At 45.4% G+C, this 16,942-nt stretch overlaps 1 protein-coding gene and 1 long non-coding RNA gene across 3 annotated transcripts; one reads left to right on the top strand and one right to left on the bottom strand.

Moving 5' to 3' along the window:
• Positions 1-1,866: 1,866 nt before the first annotated feature.
• On the bottom strand, positions 1,867-9,262 carry EVX1 (even-skipped homeobox 1). The gene is made up of 3 exons (XM_073003326.2): positions 8,588-9,262; positions 5,171-5,451; positions 1,867-3,041 (listed from the first exon to the last, which is right to left on the bottom strand). Exons 1-3 carry the CDS (start codon positions 9,087-9,089, stop codon positions 2,493-2,495), a joined length of 1,332 nt encoding a protein of 443 aa, XP_072859427.2. The 5' UTR covers positions 9,090-9,262; the 3' UTR covers positions 1,867-2,492.
• LOC144583605 (uncharacterized) lies at positions 9,261-15,051 on the top strand. 2 transcript variants are annotated; one of them, XR_013537500.1, is made up of 4 exons: positions 9,495-9,669; positions 10,158-10,239; positions 10,347-10,777; positions 11,783-15,051. It is a non-coding gene; the product is annotated as an uncharacterized LOC144583605 (long non-coding RNA). The 2 variants fall into 2 exon arrangements; XR_013537499.1 differs by having other exon boundaries at positions 9,261-10,239.
• Positions 15,052-16,942: the final 1,891 nt, after the last annotated feature.

Raw genomic sequence — 16,942 nt, 5'->3', positions numbered from 1 at the left:
CAACCTTCAGCTTTTGCACTTCGTGTGTATGTGTTTGTATGTGTGTAACCTCCTTAAACCGAAGGCAACTTTCTGAACTGTAGCCTCATATTTTCTTTCTTCAGAGACCAATTAGTACAATAAATTAGTCTTGTTTTATCCCTTTAATAGTATAAAGAACAAGACCTTCGGGGAAGTTCTCCTGCGATGAGCTCCAGTAAAATGTTCAGGAGCTGTCCACTACCAGGGTGACTCTTTTGTATTCCTTTCCTTTCGTTTGTTTCAAATGGACATGGCGAGGCAGATTTTCCCAAGGATTGTGAATTCATCTTTTGAAACAAAAGGTTTAACCTAACCAGAGTACTCGGAAGCTGAAGTGAGGCCGGGACCCTCAAGACTCTGGCCTTATAACAGAATAATATTATCCGGAAGTTTAAAAGGTTTCTAGTTTCCACTAAGATTTACTTTTTGAGTAAGTTATCTTTTGGATCTAAAATCAAGCTAAAATGATTTGGGAGTCTGGTCTGTAAATGAAAAAAGGCTTTAGCTTCCTAGGAGACACAATGCAACTTAGACTAAGGGGTACATCCAAATTTTCCTTTCCCCACCACACCTTCCTCCCCATTTTATTGGTATTACAATGGAAATATAATCTAGGGATAGAGAAACTCCGGTAAGGACTTCAACCCCTCTCAGTACCAGCTGCAGAAGAAACAAGAGCAACAGTTACGCAGCCTTTAAAATCGGGAGCTAGTAAATGGTCTCAATTGGCCTCCATTGTTTGTCTAATAAATAGCTGAGAAATTACTGAAACAGGGAAAAATTGCTGCCTCAGTCTAAAGTGTGTGTGTGAGAGAAGGATTGTACTTTGGAAAGTACATTCCAATAATAATAATAATAATAATAATAATAATAATAATAATAATAATAATAATAATAATAATAATAATAATAATAATAATAATAATAATAATAATAGGAACATTGGCTTTGGATTAAAACTTGCATCGTATAATACCAGTCAAAGACTATGTCTTGTATTTTTCAATAATAATAATAATATGTACAAAGAGAGCTAGATTATGATATAGGCTAGCAGAGAGAAGACAGTGGAATTCGAAGGAAGGAAGGAAGGAAGGAAGGAAGGAAGGAAGGAAGGAAGGAAGGAAGGAAGGAAGGAAGGAAGGAAGGAAGGAAGGAAGAGGTAGGTGGTGGTGGTATGAAACGCAATGTGGAAATTGAAGGGGAATCAAAAAGAAGAGGAAACTGTTTTGGCTTTAATTTGCAGCCTCGTGATTGTGTGAAGGAAAGCGTTCTGCTCCCTGTCACTTAATCTCTTCCCTTGGCGGCTTGTTAGCGTTTGGCAGGCGCACGGTCTCTGTGCTGAGAACATTCTCGCAGCCGACACATTAAAAAAAAAAGCAGCCTCCGCTAGGTATACATCACTTGCTAATTTCCCGGTGTGGTCACAATTCAGCAACTGACAATGGAACGTTGTGATTTTACAGGACAAATAGCTTTGACCCTTCTGGGTTTCCCTCTGCCTATTTCACCCTCCCAATCCCCCCTCCATCCCTCCACTACCATCACCACATCCCGTCTCAGCTGGCAAGATGCAGAAGATCCTTCCTTCCTTCCTTCCTTCCTTCCTTCCTTCCTTCCTTCCTTCCTTCCTTCCTTCCTTCCTTCCTTCCTTCCTTCCCAACAATCTATCGGGGGAAGCTAATATTTCGGAGAACTGGGGAACAGCGAGGGGTGAAAACAATCGCCCGTACAAGCTCTCAGTGTGCCTGCTGAGATAGTGGCATTTTTAACGTCAGTTCTTTTAAAACCTCCTAAACAGAAATAATGCAATAATACTCTTAAATTGCAAAACCACAAAAATTCTTCATTTTTTTCTTTTTTAATCTGGCAAAGCATAGATCTTCACTTTAGTCAGGCATACATTTTATTTAATTTTTTGTTGTTAGGCTCGACAATTTCTTCTTTTCAAGTATTTTCCTTTTAGTCACATACAAGGTTAATGCATAAGCTCTTTATGCCATGGTTTTGAGGCATTCCTGCCCCCTTAGGCTGGAAATAAGTCCTTCCAAGGCGAAAGTTCAGTCTCTTTTGTAATGGTGCAAATCATGACGCTTTCTTTCTTTCTTTTCTTTCTTTTTTTCCCTTTCTTCCTTTCTTATAGGTGCATCCTAGAGAAAATCTCTCACCAATCCTTTCCGAATTTAGCCGTATTCTTTCCAGGATTCACACGATATATAAATCCTTCCATAGGTTAAATCTTTCCATTGTTTTTAAGGGGAAATGGATTTGATTTTGCTTCGTTTCCTTTTCCTTTTCAGACGGGCCGTGAGTGTCCACTCAAGGCAATTAAATAAAGACGGGTGGGAAGTTCTTAGATCAGCGGCAGGACCTTTGGAAGAGAGAGGAGGAAGAAAGAGGCCAGGGGTGGGGGGTGCGGAGGGTGGGCTGGGGTTGAGGCAGTGGAGAAGGAGAACCTGAGATGAACCTTTTTATCTGGTTAAAGGGACTTCCTCCCGCTGATCCAAGGAAACAGAGGAAGCCTTGCTCAACACCGAAGGCGTAAAGGTGAGGAAAGAGTCCGACCGGGTGGTAGCCGAGCAGGTAAAGTCCGAGCCCGCGGGTCTTTGGGGCAAGCCATTGGTCTGGCTCCCGTGGCAAGCCAAGCAGGAGCAAGGCCCCCCTCCGGCACCGCTCAGTCCGTGGGTTGGGGCGGCGTAGAGAGAAGGGTGCCGGAAAGCGCACAGCAGTTCTGGTCTGGGGTAAGGATGGGAGAGGACCCGAAAGGTATCCAGAGGTCTCAGCGGCGAGCTGAAGGGGGTGGCGGCGGCGGCGGCGGCGGCGGCCGAAGCCGGCGTAGCCCCAAGGCCCATGTGGGAGTAGTAAGGGAGAGGCAGGTGGGAGGGGAAAGGGTAGGGCAGGTTGCCCGTGGCCGCCGCGTGGCTCATCATGTAGGTGTAGAAAGCCGGGTCCGCGGGATGGGGCCAAGTCATGGCCAAGCGCTGCCTCTTGTCCTTCATCCGCCGGTTCTGGAACCACACCTGGCAGGGACAGACAGAAGGACCACTTAAAATCCCCGAAGCAGAAGAAGAAAAGCGAAACGAAGAGGGAACCCAATTACGGTACTCCTTGGGGCATTCGCTTACATGCTCTGGGCTACATGCTGAGGCACGCTTCCTCTAGAGTAAGCGCCATCGAAGTTAGTGGGGTTGACGCTTGGCTAAACCGGCATAGGGTCAGTTTCGCACGTGCCGCCGGAGTCTCTATGACCAATGACAGCCTGGATAATTGAGGAGCGGAGACTTTTCTGTCCACCCCCCCCCCGCCGCGCCTTTGCAATGCCCAGCATGATGAAAAGTCCTGCAGGACTCGAAACCTCCCGTCCTAAGGATATTTTAACGATCTCATAAAGGTGATTATCTTTCATAAAGGTGATTTTGGATATTGCCCCACTGCCTTTCTTTCTTCTTGAATAAATTGGCATTTTGCTTTATCAAACGCCTGCTCAGTTTTATCTCAGTTTCATAAAAATGAAAGGTGACCCTTAATAGGGGGTCACCTTTCAATAGAAGAAAGTGAGCTTTCTGCTTCTTTATGTTTCTTGGCTGGCAATCTCCAGTAAGGGCTTGAAATATTAAAATGATTAGAAAAGTCGGTCAGAAGAGTCTTCCTGCAGTGATTCATCTTGCTCGAAGTCCACAAAACTGCTTTTGCTGTATTTCCATCAATCTCACTGGATCATGAGAATAACTTTTCTCTGTGTCTCCTGTGTCATGCTTTTATATTACCCAGGACTGATCTTATTATTTTCCCTAATTAGCTGGTAGACATGTACACGGAGTTCCAGAACTGCAGGAACACAGTGGAGGATTGCTGCTGCTCTTTCTTTCTTCGGTTACCAGGCGGTGGATTTGTCATGGAGGACCATTGTCACAACCATAATCCTCATCTCAAACTACATAGTAACTCTGTGTTCCATTGGCCCTGCCCTGCCTTTCCTATCCTGCCGATTTTTTTAAGTGCTCAAAATGTTTTCAATGTTTTCAAATAATCCTTCACCGTATGTGTGTCTGCCTAGCCTTCTGAAACTAATAGGAGATGCAGTCTTTCCAGAAGAAACTACCTTGAATTGTTGGCAACCTTGCTGTAACGGAAATTTCATTACACTAGCAGTTGCACTGGAAAACAGTCTGTAATGTCCAGATTGGACCATGCCCACATACATGCCTGGGAGTTCTAGTCTGAACCATCTTGGGGCCATATCCCGGGAATGTTTACAGGGAAGGAAATCTAATTTGAGTTTAATGGACCTTACTACTAAGCAAGTACTGTATGCAAAGAAGGCAGCTTCAGGTCCTGTTCTGTCAGTTGTGTTCACCTCTGGTCAAATCCTGTACAATTTAGGATGATCCTGTCTGGGCTTCCCAGGTATCTGAGATGTTCAAAGAGTGGTTTACCATCTTTCCCCCAGTGACCAAGGCAGGATTTGGGCCCAAGTCTCCCGAGTCCTAATCAGACACTCTGTCTGTTAAATCACACTCATTTTCAAGCAGGTGTTCTGTGCATTCCTCCAAATGACAGCCTGATAAACTCAGTTCAGACCCCAATTGTTTCTATTCTGAATTTAAATCCCTTTGAAATCAACAGGGCTGTGTTTGGTTGCAATTCAGGGACATTCATTTCAGAGGAGAAAATTGCCAGTAGGCCTGCTTGTTTCTCTGAGGGGACAAGAATCCCAAAGGAATAGTAACCTAAAGCTGGCCTGCAGTTGCTCACAACTTTGTGATAGTTTCAGTTCATTACCATAAAGGTATTTATGATGGTTTAGCATTAGTTTCCGTGACACTGATTAAGTGTTGTGAGGCAATCCTAGCTGTGCTTTTCTGAGAGCAAGGCCTATGGAAATGAGGGGGATTTATTCTCAGTAATACCCCTTTAATTAGTGTTTTTCATCAAAGAACCACAATGAATTGGCATGGATCTTAAATCCCAGCAAAGGTGGGGTGGCAGACAGAATTTGGAAACACCACTATTTTTGGACCCCAGGTCCCAGAACATTCATGCTGGCTGGGGGATTCTGGGATATGTAGATCAGGGTATGAAATTTCCCAGTTTCTGCCCTAAGCAGCTTGGCTACTGGGAAGACAGAAGAGAGTCAGAAGGGTACTACCTTGATGGTGGTTTCTGGTAGGTTTAAGGCAGCCGCCAGTTCACATCTCCTGGGCCTGGACACATAGTTCTCCCGATAGAATTCTTTCTCCAACCTGGCAATCTGTTCCCGGGTGAAGGCTGTACGGTAGCGGCGCATTTGGTCACTGGCACTGCAGGCCAGTGACCCTTGAGAGCCCCCACTGTTTCCACCGCTGCTGCTGCTGCCTCCGCCAGCACCACCACCTTTGGGGGGATCACCTCCGATGCCAGGACTGCCTGCAGAGGTCTCTGAGCATTGCCCTATGAAAGAAAGCCAAAAAGAAGCTAGCCAGTGACAGAAAGACAGCTGCCATCCCCACCCCGGTTGGCCACCAGCTCTGCTCCCCCATCTCCGTCTAGAGAGCCTCAGTGTACAGAAGGGGAGGGCAGAATGAATGCCTGTGGATAAAACCAGCTCAGCTTGATGTTAGTAGCTTGGTGGTATGGGCAGATTGGGACTGCCCATCAGACCTGCAACCAAGTTAAGCCATGGTACCAGGCTCATGCCAGAAATTACAGGGCCAGACTGACCATGTCCTACTCAGATGAAAGATCCTCAGAATTCTGTGGACTTGCTTTCTACTCCAGAGAATGGCACCTTAGAATCCTATGCTGGAGATCTACTGGGAAGTTTGCCTTGTTTATTTCAATGGGGTGTTTTCTCAGCAGAGCCTGTTGTCCTATTAGACATCTGAATGAGAGTAAGTCCTATTGAACTCATTGGGATTTCAGGTAATCATGATTGCATTTAATTAGTCTGAGACTTCTGCTTTCTTGGAAACTAGGTATGTTTTAGAAAAGAGGGAAGAACATACCATGAGGGATACCTTGTGTGGTTTGATGGATAGAGTAATAGACTAGGACTCAGGAGGCCTGGGTTTGAATCCCACTCACTGAGGGTTTGGAACTGATAAAAGTCTGTCCTTAAATATCTCAGTTACTTTGAAAACCCCACACATAACATACTATGAACTCACAATATCAGGACAAAGTCCTTTCAGGGCAGGTATTGAGATATGAATCCCAAAGACATTTAAGATCTGAGTGCAAATATAGCTTCTCCCCCCCCCCCACATCTGCCATCCTATGCACTTGTACATAGGAGTAAACATTATGGATCATAACAGGGTTTATGTACAAGTAAATATGCATAGGATTGTGGTGCAGGAGGATTATTTGGGATGTACATTCTTTTGAAGCCAGTTCCATTTCATTTCATATTTAGCATCTGGCTATAAGATGGTCAGGTAGACTGACTCAGAAAGTGTATACACTGATGTCCAGGGGACAGTCCTCCCAAATAATATGTATATGCTTTATTTGTAATAACTCATGTTTATTTCAATGGGATTCTAAGGCCACTGAACAGAAGTCAAACATTTTCTGATGGCAAGCCCAGATGGGTTTAGATCTGAGAAATGTGCACTGATTTCAGCCACAGCAACCTGGTGGATGGGGCAGAATTTGAAGGTAAGGATAGTTTTTTTTTTCCTTCGGCTGCTGCTTTCCAGTCGCACCTGTGGTGGAAGGGAAATAGGCCAAGGGGAATGGGAATCAGAGAGGCCTGCCCATCTCTTGTGTACTTCATAGCATTTTAAAGCCTGTTATCTCACATACAATGAAACAGACTTCAATTCAAGAAGCTGATGCTTTAATCTGTCTTTAAGGTTACACAGAACTATCTGTCTGGAAATTACATGCATGTGAATACACAGGTACACCCAGAAGAGCTCAGCAAAAGAAAAAAAAATCGGTAACACCCCCCCCCCACAAAAGGCAGCGATATTAGGGGGACGTAGTTTCTTCATTACAATGTGAACTGGATAAAGACATGAAGTCTGACAGCCTCCGGTGGAATCTCTTGTTTTTACTATACAAAAGAGAAAACAAGGTCTTGGTACCTAAATACTGGGACTCATATCTTGAGGGCTGCGGGGGAAAAGTTACTTGCCTGCCTACCCACCACCGTTTTGCCCTTTAACGTCGAGATTTTAAAAAAGCAGTGGTCATTTACTGTATTGGATCCACTCTAGCAGTAAGATGGGAAGATCTGCCTCTCTCTTTATCTCAATCACCCCCCTTCTATCTCTCTTTCAGGGAATCGAGATGAGAAAAAAAATTCTTGGATCGAAGAGGACCCTTCTTCCCCCGCCCCACTCTGGTCAACGCCTTCCCCAAAGTTTGGGGCTGAGGGATGGGATGGCAGAGGGGGCATGAGAAGGCCGGTTTTCTCGAGGCTTGGCTTTCATATGCAACCAGTCCTTATGCCTGGGCGCGACCAAAGGCAATTTAAGGGCCCCGCGACACTTTCGAGCTGGCGCCACCAAGACAAGAGAAGTGACAAGACAATCGGGACCTCGAAACAACGTGCAAATCGGCCCTCAGACGGCTTGATCTAGGGATGGAGGAGCTGGGCAGGTCTGCAGCGCTTTTTACGGTCCTTTTGGAGGCAGGGGGTCGGTGAATGCTTCCGTGCTCATCCAAGCACACGGCAGCCCTGCGGGACACACACACACACACACACACACACACACACACACACAAAACGGACACACACACACACACGAACACTCACCACCACACACCAGTTGGCAACCCTGGCCAGCAAGCTTGCGGATTTCTTTTGATCTCGGCCGAACTGAGGGAAGCTCCAGTTCCTTTTCCCTGCCTTGGGAAAGGGGAGGGGGAGAGGGGAGGGGAGGAGGAACTCAAAGTCCAATAACCCCGGATGGGGCGGTGGGAGGTTGGAAAGCGAAGCGGGGGCTCTGTGCGCTAGAGTACGAAAAGGTTCTGGAGGAAATGGATTACAATAAAAAGTCCCGGCGGGAGAGGATGAGTGCGAGGGTTGGTGGGAACCTGCAAAGGTCATAATCCGCGGTTGCAGGGAGGATGCGATTTCATGTCTCCCCATTAACACGTCGTTAGACTTCAAAGCGGGAGATGTGTGTATGTTGGGGGGGGGGGTGATTGCCGATGTCTCCCTCTGTGGGCAATTAGAGATACAAGGAGCACCAGCTCTGTGGGTCCGGGGGGGGGGCGAATAAAAGGGCGAAGGAAACACACAAATAAAAACGAAGGCAGGGCTCTTCAAAGCGTGCCAAACTGGTGGGAGGAAGGAGTACCCCTGCGCCTCAGCATCTGGCCCTCCAGTGTTGTGGGGACCGAGTGGAGAACAGCAGAGCCGAGCTGGTCCTACCCCCGCACACCCCCCCCGTGGTTTCCAGGGGCTGCCCGGCAGCAACTCCTGTCCATAAACTCCAGGAGCCACCCGGGGAGGCTCCTTGGCTGGCGCCTGTCTGAGAGCCCCGTGGGAGCTCCGGCGAGCAGGGGAAGGGAGGCCGGCGTCCGAAGGGGGTGGGTGGGGTTGGGATGGGATGGGATGGGGGTGGCTGGGTACCTTTGCCGTGCTGGAGGAATTCCGCGTTGCCTGGGGCGCAGTCCGGGGTGCAGCTCACCTCGATTTCCTCATAGAAATCTGACTCGGTGTCCGAGCTGCTCTGCTGGCCTTTGGCTGCCGAGAGGCGGTGCAGGGGGGCTGGCGGCGGCGGCGGCGGCGGCTGTCCGGCTGCGGAGAGGAGCAGCGCTGCCGCAGCCGAGCGGTGGTTCTCTGGGACCGTCCCTGTCCCTGGCACAACTTCCACCTCTTCCTCTTCCTCGCCGTCTTCCTCCTCCTCCTCCTCCTCCTCCTCCTCCTCTCCTCTTCTTCCCCTTCGTTCCCGGGAGGGCAAGGGTCCCGATCTCGGGCTCAAGCAGTTCCTATGAATCATCTTGTCCCGAGGAGGCGGCTCTTGACCCGGGTTGGTTCCCACGGCCTCGGCCAAACTGGACGCCCTCTTGCCGAGCAGCGGGCCAAGTTGACCTCCTTCCAGGAACATCACCATCTCCTTCCTGCTTTCCATGATGCAGCTTTTCCCCCGAAAATCCCGAGCCTCCCTCTCTTCCCCCACTCGCCCGCCCCAAACTCCATCCACCCTTCTTTTGCGCCCTCTTCTTCTTCTTCTTCTTCTCCCCCCCTCCTTCCTCGCCCGGCAGGTCCTCTTCTGCCAATGCAGAAGAGACGAGGAGCCGCCGCCGCCGCGGGAGCGGGAGCGGTGCGTGTGTGAAGCGCCGGGGGGTGACCTTGTGATGCGAACGCTCCAGTGTGCAGCGCCGGCTCTGGGAGGGATCTCACCATTGCCCTCTTCTTTCTAAAGCTGTCATCCCTTAATGGTGCAATCGTCATTACACTACCTCTGGTGACGCCACTCACTCGAGGGCCGGGGGGGATAAATAGAAACGTCTGCCCGGTGGAGAAAGATGAAAGGAAGAGCCCGAGCGAAGAGTTAAAAGGGGCGCGGAGAAGCAGGGTGGGGTGTGGGGGAGGGGAAGAGATGCACCAGGTGTAACCAGGGCATGTGAGCGGGATGCGAGAGGAAACCGGTGTGAGAGGCAGATACTGTAGCATTCAATGGCAAACTAGACGCCGGTGCCTTGATTTAGGTACCGTCCAGCTTGAGTCGGTTCGGTTGAGCAGCTAGAACTTTGATCCACAACAGAGAAGATGCCGCGCTGAGTCCTTACTCCACCCCCACCCCAAAAAAGTGTGCAGAAAGGACTTATTGCTGACTCTTTCTCTCCCCCTCCTCGTCCTTCCACCAGGGAATGATTTATTTCTCCTCTGCCACCGCACTCCTTTCAAAATTACACTTTGCAACTCCTAGTACAACTAGATTCGAAATGCATCCACGAATAAGGGGGTACTTAGAGTGTTTTCTCTTCATAACGCATCATTTGATTCCAGCTCTTTGGGCCATCTGGTTCAGACAGGAGAATTAGTCGCAATGCTGACAGAAAACAGAAAAGGAAAAAAAAAAAAACACGACAGCTTGATTGATGTCCTAACTACCACCAATTCAGATTGTTCTTAATGATAATTTATTTTAAACAATATCCGACTAATAATTCTCTATTTTTCCTCCTCTCCACAGGAAAGAAACCTGCCCGAAGAAGATTTGTATGATTCAATTGGACAGAAATAATCCAGCGACTTGCTTTTTATTTGAAGCCATGGTAAAAAAGGATTCGTAGCATATAGTCAACCGTATTTTGTAGATGTCTGTATTCAACTTCCTTAATATACATAACCATCTAAATATGTGCGTGTGTTTCTTTTACAGATAAAAACCTATTTGCCAAATAGCCATGGCAAGGACTATCAAATAACAATTTAACCATCCGTTGGCTTGCCCTTCTTTTCAAAGACTGTCGGTCGCGCTCAACCTTCAACCAATAATGTTTCCTATCTGGTAAATAATTTATGGGGATGTTTGAGGGTTGGGGGATTTTTGGGCCGTCCCTCCCCCTTTTTGAGTAGAGGACTGAAAAGAAACAAAACATCAGAGACACATAAAGGCAAGAATACCCCCCTCCCAATTACTTTACGAGGAAGGGTTGGGATAAAAGGCTGTAAATGGGCGTGGTTGGCATTTTAAAGAAGTAAACAATCTGCAAACAACAAACAAAGCTAACATCACTTCCCAGTACAAATGCCATCATAAGACTTCTGAGGAGTGTAATGCATTTTATGCGGAGGCGCCGAATGGACAATGTAAGTAGAATTGACTTGCTGTTATGACACTATACTTTACTTCAGATCATGTTCTTTATCCATTTCGTCTGTAGTTTGAACAACAACCAGTTCATGCATCTGACGAAGTGGCTTAGGGAGATTTGTGAGGGCTAAATCGAGTTCTAGAATAGGTCCACTGAATGAATTGGATTAAATCAAAGCTAATGTAAATCCCATTGATTTAATCAATTTACTCTAGGTAGGAACAACAATTTGCTTTAGACTTTGGGGGTTAAGGTACTAGCAGATTTTTTTGTTTAAATGCGATCTTTATTTCCATTCAGCTGTACAGTGAGGATGCCTTATTTATATTTTAAAAAAATCAACGCACCACTATTAAAACCATGTAGCAATACATGCATTTGACACTGATGTTAGGGAGGCTTGAGCAGTATCTGTGTTACACTCCTAAAACAACTCACGGTTCCATCCTACAGACAATTGCTTACTAATAAGTACCTCTGATTTCGATGAGATTTGTACCAACGGAAAGGAGCGTAAGACTAGGCTTGGGATATTCATGTCCATCCTTAAACATATGTCAAGGGAGCGTCAAGGTGGCTGATCGACAAATGCATGTACTGTAAATTGTTTTAAGTTGGTCTCACCCGGAACTGCTCTAACTATTAAAGGGCAATAATAAACTAGTCTTAGAACAGATAGAGGTGAAGTGCTTTGAATTCTGCTGATCACCCCAAATCCTAAACACATTTGCGTTCAAGAAGGTTTCATCCCATTTATTAGAAAGCAGATCTATTCAGAAAGATGTCTGTCTGCATTTGATGAGTTGGATGAAAATCTGGCTGCGTTTAGAGTAGGCCCGTTGAATGTGTCTAAGTATTACCGAACGTTTATCCTATTGGGCCGGGTTTATTTCCCTGTGGTTATTATTTCGGATTAAGCAGGCTGAACAGGGGCCCTGAGTGAGTTGTCAGACCAGTTGTTACCCTCTAAAAACAGCTCCAATCCTCTTGTTTTTCATAGCCGGGCGATAAAACTTGGACCACTTTAGGGAGTCTCCGGAGGAGAAATCAAGGCGGCGAGTCTGCAGGAAAGGGGAGGCTTTTTTCTTTTTTTCTGTCTCCTCTTCCAGGAATCCAGGAGAAAGAGAACCGCTGCCCCGCCTCCTCCTCCTTGCTCTCGGCGCACCATCTGGAGAAGGGGGTCTCTCACCACTAGAATCCCCCCCCCCCTCTCTCACACACACACACCTCCGATAAGGAACGGAAGGATCCGAGAAGAAAGTGAAACCTGCTGGTGATCCTTTGAGATCCTGGTCTGTCGAAAGTCTCCGATCATATCCCATCAAGACAGAAGAGAACCCAGTCACCTTGTGGCCCTCAACGTGGGCTCTTCTCAAATCAAAGACAAGGCAGCTTTTGTGACTTCTTTTAGAAAAGACGGTGGAGACCAAGCGGGTGTGTGTGAGATTGTGTATTTCCATCACCTTCCCCCCCCCCTCCGTAAACTGCTCAGAGCTTTCGGGGTGTTTAAACTGTTGGGGGAGGCATTAATTCAAAGCCTAATGAATTCCCCGGGGTCTTGGCAAACGGACCTGCTCATTTGTCTGTAAGGAGTTGGCATCAGCTTTGTCTGAGAGAGGAAAGGGTCTTTACAGGAAAAAGGCACGAGTTTTGCTTCTCCTCCTCCTCCTCCCTGGACATCAAATCAAAATTACTCTTTGCCGGGTGCTCAGGTCTTTAGGGCGCTGGGGGGGGGGGGGACGCAGAGTTCAGTTTTGAGAAATCTGCGTTCATTCATTCATTTATTACCCCACCCCACCCCGGTTTTCCCAGAACTCCAAGATCTACCAACAGGAGCTTGCTGCAAAATATATGTTCTGAGCCTCCGAATGTATTTTCAGTCCCAGAACTAAGCAGCCTTCACAGTCCTTCTGTAGAAAACCCCATTCCTACTTATCCCCATTTTTCATGTTTGCCGTCTCTTGAGCAGGGGGCATTTTGTTCTTCCTATTGTTAAACAATTGGGGATGCTTGTTAATTTGTTTAGAAGTACCCGCAGATATGTCAGACGATCCGGTTCTACGATGAGATCGACCTTCTGCCTACCCTTCTTTCGTCAATGAGTGGAGGCAATACCTCCTGCTTGAAGTCCTCCTTAATGGTAGCAAGACATCTGGGATGGGAGTTATTCTGGGTTTATTAACACAGAACAAGAGGATGAAATGATGTGTATGTGACGCCATAGTCAAGGGTATTAAAAGCAGATGATCCACCTCCACTTCTCTTTCGATGAATATCGATTTATTATCAGTTTGTTTTGTTTTGCTTTTTGTTGTGATTGCATACTTCCTTATTCAGAGCTTATAATAACAACATCTATATATGTATTTATTTAAAGTATTGTACCCCGTCTTTTTCCTTTAAAAAGACCCAAGGCGGATTACATCAGTAAAAGACAATATGTCATATAAAATAATGGTAAAATTAAGTACGATTAACGGAAACTAACCTCAGGCACTCAACAACTGAGTTCTCATCTCTGGTGGCCACTTTAGTCTGCTGGGGTGACAGAGGAAGAGATCAATTTGGATGCAACCACTTGATTTGAGAAACTGTGCTCTGCTCTTATTTCAAAGGGCTTTTCAACAGCTGACGATGCCTGCTATGCAGAGCGCTGGGTGGATCCTCTTTACCCTAATGGCAGAGGATGGGAAACAACCGCTAATGATAAGAAAGGTGCTTCTAAAAGGCATTTTTTTTCCGCCTCAAGCTGCCATCCGTGACCCATTAGCGGCGTGATTTTAACCAGATCTGCTTGCTGACCTCGGTGGATTTACGTTATGGAGTGAGATGAAGCGACTCGCTAAGCCTTCTGCGTCCCAGATCCTATTCCGAATGCCGACTTGGAAGTGTTTGTCTGGACGATCGTGTCTGGTCAGCCGTGCCTATAAAACATGCAGGAGATCAAAACCTCGCCTTGACCTGGGTCCGCCCGGAGAGCCCCAGTGAGTGAATTGGTGAATAGTCACTGAGGATTCATTGTTTTATTTTTAAACAAGGGACTTCAAAAGAGACGTTACTGAGCGCTGAAACTGCTTGTCAAACCTTGGATGGGTGAGTGGGTGGGTATCGTTTTCAAGAGCATTTTAGAACAAAACCCCACGTAGATCAATGGGACTTTCTCCCAGGTAAGTGGGCGGAGGCGATGATTCTCAGCCCACTCCTTTACGTTCTGTTTAGTACAGCGCTGAAGTAATTTATTTATGTGTGCGCTTTCTTTCTTTCTTTCTTTCTTTCTTTCTTTCTTTCTTTCTTTCTTTCTTTCTTTCTTTCTTTCTTTCTTTCTTTCTTTCTTTCTTTCTTTCTTTCTTTCGACTCAAAACCCGCAGACTTTCCACCAGCAGACAACGGAACTGATTTGGGAGTGAGTGAGATCAAGCGAGTGAGATCATGTCCACATTGGGACTGGACACTGAAATGATTCCGTTCGCCGGTTGCACCGAGTAAGGTTTCCTGCATCACGTGCATAAAATGTTATCCTAAGACGTGTGTGTGCATATGCATATGCATATGCACACGTATATTATACATTATGCATGCGGGGGACAGGGAAGGTGGGGAAACTGTGAACAATGGGAACGGAAGGAAATAATTTAGGAAGTACACGCATGCTATTGAAATTATACCCCACCTTTTCCCCAAGAAGTTCAGTACAGGTACACAGAGGTGTGCATCCCTGTGCATATGCCACCTGAGTACATGTTTGTGGGTTTTACCTTCAGTACGCTTCTCTGGGGTTCCTTATGGTGAGCACGATTGGGCCATGATATTATTCGCCAACTTTGCATCTTGGGAATGAACACGTGTGTATATTGGCAAGGACCATTAAAAATGTTAAGCTCCATTGCCAGGACTGTCAAGATGATGCAGGCCAGTATCCAGTGTGAAGGACATCCGAACTACCAGGCATCATACGTTCATTTGAAGAAGATTGCTTAGCCAGGCAAATGTAATACGGATCACATAAGATGGTTGCTGCTTTTATGGGAGAGGGCTTCGCTGTATTTTTTCATGTTTCTGAATGGTTGTTTTTATATTTTTGGTGACCTCCTGGTATGTTGGAAAGGTAGTATAAAATAATTTTATTTATTTTTTTAAAAATATATACATTTCTGCCTCCACTGCATTTGTGAGCTGCCCAAGAATGAAAGATTTTTTTTTATTTTTAAGAGCTTGTAAATCAAAGGTTTTTTTCCCCTTAATAAAGCATAATCCGGTGAAATATTTAAATATAAGTGTCTATTTGTGGTTACTGCCTTACTGATAATTCCCTAGGCTACTGAAGAAGTCATACTGTACTATAGTTGCCATTAACTAGAATCATTTATTTTCTAGGTTTGAGTCAATAACAAATTTTACATTTCCCACTCCCTTTCTTTTTTGCAACACAGAAAAGCAAATGCTAAAATTGTTAACCTTTCTGAAAGAATCAACAAAATAATGAAGCTGAATTTTAGCTTTATTTCTATGTGATTGAGGTTTATGCACTCTGTACAAATGATTAGCAAAATAGAAAGTCTAATCTGTTATTGAGTGCAGTTAACCATAATGACATAATTATTGCTGCTTTATTAAGACTGTTTTTATGACACTGTGAAAATTGTTACACAGCAATGAAGGAAATAATCAGAGGATTTGTTCTTCAGTTCTCTAGAAAGTAAACTCTAAAATGAAATTGACAGAATGGGAACAAATAGCCTAAAAATAATGGGTATACCTATGGTATTTGGTTACAAAATGGGTTTGACAAACTACATAGCTGAACCATGTTTGAACATCACATGAAGAAAATGTTCAAGATAAATTTTGGTAAAGATGATAATGACGATCAGAGCAAAGCTCCTTTATCACCTCAAAGATTAAATTTGATATCTTAAGGGGTTATTGTTCAGCAGGAAGTCCAGGCAACATAATGATGTGAGATAATTTGGCTTCTGTTAGTATTGTGGCCTCCCTGAAGGACATCTGAAGAATAGAAAAGATGTAAGGTGTCCCTATATGGTCCTGGTACACAACTGGAAGGCAAGGGTGGGTGATACTTTAATCAGACCAATAAAAAGAAATCGCTACCATAAGCTTTCAGCCCCATGTGGGTCTTTATCAGGCTGAACACCACAAAGCAGTGGATGGTACAGGGGAAAACACACACAGTTGTGCAACCACACAATACCTTTTTACTATGCTGGCAAGATTTCCCCTCACTTCTATCCCAGTGTGGCATAGTGGATAGAGTGGTGTGTGTGTGTGTGTGCATGTGCGTGTGTGCGTGTGTGCGTGTGTGCATGTGTGCATGTGTGTGTGTGATTGGTAAAACTACTCTTCAATTTCTGAAACACCTTGAAAACAGTATAAAGGTTGTGGTAAGCAGAATGTGACTTGACAGCACATTGCACTTGTATAAATACTTCGCCAGATGCAAAAAGTGTTATCTGGAATTTCATAGGTCAGCAAGAAATCGAATACATCAAGTACTGACAGTCAGTGACAATTGTGCTACTAAAAATGGCCATTCCCAAAATTTACTGGTGATATCAGAACCCACTTGGTAAACCAACTGACACACGTAGTGTGATAAGAAACTATTATCTCAATTCAAACCGCTGGAGACTGATTGGAACTTCTTAATACAGTATATTGTAATTCAGCAGTTTCCCATTTTAATGTCTCTCTGAAGTCTCTTTCTTCAGAAAGAACACTTCAGAATCAGTTTCCAGAGTGAGAGAGTTTTCTGGGAGGATAAAGTGCTCTCTCTCTCTCTCTCTCTCTCTCTCTCTCTCTCTCTCAACATTGTCATTTCTGATGTCAGATTTATAACCGTTTCATCCATTTTGAGGGTACCAGTTGCTGGACAGTGAAACAGCCTGACCCTGAAGATGGTGCAGACTGGGTGCTATGTACCAGGGATATTATATTAGTGCAATTCCATTAACATCAAAGATTTGGACTGGAAGACCTTTGAGATCTTCTTCAGTTATATATTTTAGGAAAGTTTAATTCAACAGAAACCTCTCCTGGCTTGTGTCATTCTGTCTCCACAATTAATCTGAATGAGCATCTCAGTCTTTAGACTGTTGAAGCCCATGCAGTCAAAAGCACACCAAAACAAACTCTGGCTATGCAC

This window comes from Pogona vitticeps, chromosome 6 (genome assembly GCF_051106095.1).
Source record: "Pogona vitticeps strain Pit_001003342236 chromosome 6, PviZW2.1, whole genome shotgun sequence".
NCBI lineage: Eukaryota > Metazoa > Chordata > Lepidosauria > Squamata > Agamidae > Pogona > Pogona vitticeps.
This window is presented reverse-complemented; position numbering and strand designations above follow the sequence as displayed.

Bases quoted from the DNA above. Each gene is read 5' to 3' on its own strand.
- EVX1 (XM_073003326.2), bottom strand. From the start codon at position 9,089: ATGGAAAGCAGGAAGGAGATGGTGATGTTCCTGGAAGGAGGTCAACTT. The intron at 5,452-8,587 runs GTACCCAGCCAC...TTTCTTTCATAG, and splicing joins ATTCCTCCAGCACGGCAAAG to GGCAATGCTCAGAGACCTCT. The intron at 3,042-5,170 runs GTAGTACCCTTC...TGTCCCTGCCAG, and splicing joins TACCAGAAACCACCATCAAG to GTGTGGTTCCAGAACCGGCG.